The sequence below is a fragment of the Cebus imitator genome, unplaced genomic scaffold, assembly GCF_001604975.1.
Source record: "Cebus imitator isolate Cc_AM_T3 unplaced genomic scaffold, Cebus_imitator-1.0 Scaffold66, whole genome shotgun sequence".
Lineage (NCBI taxonomy): Eukaryota > Metazoa > Chordata > Mammalia > Primates > Cebidae > Cebus > Cebus imitator.
In genome coordinates, this window is record NW_016107381.1 from 5,801,417 (window position 1) to 5,806,133 (window position 4,717).

Here is a 4,717-nt window from a genome sequence, read left to right on the forward strand (position 1 = left end):
CCAGGCTGGTCTTGAACTCCTGGCTTCAAGTGATCCACCCACCTGGGCCTCCCAAAGTGCTGGGATTACAGGTGTGAGCCATCGCACCTGGCCAGAAAACCCAGGAAATAAAAAAACAAGCATACAAAGTTCTGTTAAAGCTGTGAAGCTGTTTGCTAATTGAAATCGTTGCTGAAATGGTTCCCTCTCCCACAAACTGCCATCTGCAAACATGAGACACAGTTGATTAAACTAAGTACCTCCACATTGACATTCCGGATTTGTACATTGATCAGGGAGAATTCCTGCTGCAAGGTCTGAGGCAGTCCCAATTGATCTGATTTCCTCTCTTCCAGGAGACTGCTAGGGGGATCTTCCTTTAGGGCTAGCAGGAGAGAGAAGTTCAATGTTGGAAAGCATTTTTGAAAGTGAATCAGGGAACAGGTCTGGGGTATCTGCCACATCTCTGCAATGCGTAGAGTGGCACCTCACCTAAGACGTCAGTTTGACAAATTACCTTCTTCCTCCCCATGGCTTGCATTGTGCTGGTGATCTGTATCTTCAGCATGCAGGGTCTTCTCGGGTTCCGGCAGAAGAGAAATGCTCTCAATGAACTCATCGACACCATCTAATATGTCATTTGCACAAAGCTGCAACAAAGAGGGGAAGATGTAGTTCCAGAGGAGTCAGTGGAAAAGATCGTCATGTCTGATTAAAGAGTTAAAAATGGGAATGACAAAGGATAGAGATGTGTCAGCCAAAAGCTGACATAATCAAAATAGATTTTACCCATCACCAGCTTTCCCTGGTTAAACACTCAGGATAATAGGCCCTATTATTCAGCCCTGGAAATTTTTCATCATGTTCAAAGTTTATGCAAGACTCAGAAAAAAAAAATTACTTTTAACTCCAAGGCTTGATGGAGTTATTCAGCTAATCCAGGAGCAAAAATATCATAACTGGTTGGGCATGGTGGCTCATGCCTATAATCCAGGCACTTTGGGAGGCTGAGGCGGGCAGATCACCTTAGGTCAGGAGTTTGAGACCTGCCTGACCAACATGGTGAAACCCTATCGCTACTAAAAATGCAAAAATTAGCCAGGCATGGTGGCAGACGCCTGTAATCCCACCTACTCAGGAAGCTGAGGCAGGAGAATCACTGGAAGCCAGGAGACGGAGTTTGCAGTAAGCCAAGATCACATGGCTGCACTCCAGCCTGGGCAACAGAGAGAGATTCCGTCCCAAAAAAAAAAAAAAAAGAAAATCATAACCTCAAGGCATTTGGTGCAAATTGTACCTTTCAGAGAAAACAGATTGAAAATGCAATAAGGTAATGAGATTTGACCAAAATACTCGAGTGACTTCATACTAAGCAGTGTTGGCATTTTTATCCAGTATTTTCTATTCATTCTGTGCAAAGCAGTGTCCCAAGTGCTGTGGGAGATGCAACACAAGTTAGACACCTTCCCACTGTCAAGAAATTTAGCCATCAAATGGGGAGCAGACAGAGCAATATGATAAGGCAGAGCAGGGCAAGAGTCACAAAAGCAGCTCATATCAGGTACTACTGTGGTTCGTGTAAGAAACAGATATCATTTATTGGGAAAAAATTATAAACAGCTTCATAGAAGTGGTGCTGTTGATGGATGCAGAGGCCTCTAAGCATTTGCAGAATGCCAGGGTAGGCTTTTTTTTCTTTTTCTTTTTTGAGATGGAGTCTTGCTCTGTCACCCAGACTGGAGTGCAGTGGTGAGATCTCAGCTCACTGCAACCTCTGCTTCCTGGCTTCAAGTGATTCTCCTGCCTCAGCCTCCTGAGTAGCTGGGATTACAGGCATACGCCACCATGCCCAACTAATTTTTTTGTATTTTTAGTAGAGACAGGATTTCACCATGTTGGTCAGGCTGGTCTCAAACTCCTGACCTTGTGATCCACCCACCTCGGCCTCTCGAAGTGCTGGGATTAAAGGCATGAGCCACCACAACCGGTAAGGATAGATTTCTTAGCACATTTAGAAAAGAAAGAAATGAACTCCACAAGCCACAGGCTCAGGAAGCTACTAATACTATCTTGTATTAGAATAAGGGGGGAAAGACATTTAGACCCTGGCCTTAAAGGCTGAATACTGAGGTTGGTTCTTAAAGACCTCAAAGCCTTGGTGTGGCACACACCAGCCACTCAGCCAACCAGTAAGTATGTATTAAATGTCTATCTTGCCAGGTACAGTGGCTCACATCAGTGATATCAGCACTTTAGGAGACCAAGGCAGGCGGATTACTGGAGGTCAGGAGTTTGACACTGGCCTGGCCAACATGATGAAACCCTGTTTCTACTAGAAATACAAAAATTAGCCAAGTATGGTGGTGGGCAGGCCTGTAATCCCAGCTTCTTGGGAGGCTGAGGCACAAGAATCGCTTGAATCCAGGAGGTGGAGGTTGCAGTGAGCTGAAATCTCACCACTGCACTCCAGCCTGGGAGATTGAGTGAGACTCAGTCTCAAAAAAAATTAAAAAAAAAAAAAAATGTTTATCCTGTAATCTCTAATTTCCACAAATCCTGAATCTTACACTTTCTGGTGGATCCAGGTACATTTCTCCACCATAACATTCAATACATACCCTCTGCATCTGGGAATCCACTCGCCACATTCTCAAGGTCTGATCCCGGGACCACGTCACCAGTTGATAGTCCTTGGACCCTAGAAATCATCAAATAAGAATCCTGGAAATTCTTCTGGATTCAACATCCACTTTGCTATAGGTTGAAATGGAGTGAGATTCATCCATTCATCCAACAACATCTCTGCTATGCCAGGCACAATTCTAGGTACCAGGACTACAGCATGAATAAATTAATGTCTATCTTTATAGATCTTGCATTCCAATGGTAAAAACAGACAAATAAATATAAAACATCCGGTAAGAATAACTGATATAAAAGTAACACAGAATAAGAGGACAGAGACTGACAGTGGAACTATTTTTAGCTAGAACTCCCCAAGGAAGTCACATTTGAGCAGAAACTTAAATGAAGTGAAATAATAACTGGCAAATTAGCAGGTAACGAGCAAAGCTGGGATTTAATGTCACACTAAACTTTCACCTCTGCAAATGTTCTTCCTTTTACATGCTCTTGAGGAGCTGAAGATGAACACATTTTTGCAAAATGGATTGTTTCAAATGCATCATAGCATCTTACCATTCCAAAGAATTTTTTGGTAAAAGTGATGCATCTCTTTGTAAAACAAATCATCAATCCTTAATGTTCTTAATTGACTGAATCACATTTTCATTTTAATTCTGGTCAAAGGGAAATTACCCTGAGAAGGTTCAGGGTGCTTTATGACATAACTTCATGAAAATCAGAACATATGGGGGCAATTATGCAGTATCTAGAATCTCCTTCATGGCCACCTTCAGAGAGCGAAGAATTCAGAAATAATTTTATCCAATTTCTTAATTTTATGGATGGGGAAACTGAGGCAAGAGAATATGATCTGTTCAAGGTCACAGAGTGAGAGGGCAGGAAAATGAGGGCCAGTTCTCTTCCTTATCGGTTACATCTCTGTATCACCAACTCCAACCAAAAATTCACTCCTCAATATTTCATATATCGCTAGGCACGGCCAGCCAGGGAGCAATTATCCTGAACCATAGCTTGTCACAAGTGGCACCATGCCCCACATCCACATCAACAATCTTCTGACCCTACATCTGGCCTCTTTTCATGCCCCTGACTTTAAGGAAAAGGTAATATAACTCCTTTCTAAATATTATAAATTAATTCAACCCTCAACCTGTGCCTCCCCTGCTGGTCCCAAGGGGCCCTTTGCTTCTCCAGCTCCCGGTGTCTTCTCTCTGCCTTCCAATAGAGAGGGCGGCAGCCTCTGCCAACTGGCTAATTCTGTGTCTTGACTTTGAGGGTAACTTCATTCACTAAACTGGTTCTTGCTGCCCCTGTTTATGCCACCCTATGACCTGACTTCTCTCCTCAATTCACTTTTGGAACTCCTTTTTTTTTTTTCTTTTTTTAAATTTTGAGACAGGGTCTCACTCTGTCGCCCAGGCTGGAGTGGAGGGTAGTGACAGAGTCTCGGCTCACTGCAACAAGCTCCACCTCCTGGTTCGGGCAATACTCCTGCCTCAGCCTCCTGAGTGGCTGACATTACAGGCACGCACCACCACACCTGGCTAATTTTTTATTGTGTGTGTGTGTGTGTGTGTGTGTGTGTGTGTGTGTGTATGTGTTTGTTTGTTTGTTTGTTTGTTTGTTTATTTATTTATTTATTTATATGTAGAGATGGAGTTTCACCATGTTGGCCAGGCTGCTCTTGAACTCCTGGCCTCACATGATCAACCTGCCTCGGCCTCCCACAGTGCTGGGACTACAGCCATGAGCTACCACACCAGGCCTGAAACTCCTTTCTTAATGATCATATGGCTTCCTATTTGGTCAGTTAAATGCGTTTCTCTTAATCTGCATTTTCATCTGTCAGCAACACCTGAAACCAACGATTACCACCCGCCTCAGGAGGCATCCTTTTCCCCTGGCCACAACATCCTGAGTCTCTTCCTAACTCTTTAAGAAATCCTTCCCCACAGAGAAAATCAAAGCATGAAGTGGTCCAATAAAAACAGATAACTAGCCGGGCGCAGTGGCTCAAGCCTGTAATCCCAGCACTTTGGGAGGCCGAGGCGGGTGGATCACGAGGTCAAGAGATCGAGACCATCCTGGTCAA

The 4,717-nt window shown here is 43.8% G+C and overlaps 1 protein-coding gene across 6 annotated transcripts in view; it reads right to left on the reverse strand.

Annotated features, from left to right (window-relative positions):
* Positions 1 to 4,717, reverse strand: part of WDR59 (WD repeat domain 59) — a 108,649-nt gene that overhangs the window by 37,807 nt on the left and 66,125 nt on the right. For all 6 annotated transcript variants that reach the window (XM_037739265.1, XM_037739264.1, XM_017530567.2 and 3 more), the window contains 3 exons: positions 2,598 to 2,677; positions 497 to 629; positions 240 to 364 (listed from right to left, as the gene is read on the reverse strand). In XM_037739265.1, coding sequence (XP_037595193.1) covers positions 240 to 364; positions 497 to 629; positions 2,598 to 2,677 — 338 coding nt within the window. The remainder of the gene's footprint in view (positions 1 to 239; positions 365 to 496; positions 630 to 2,597; positions 2,678 to 4,717) is intronic.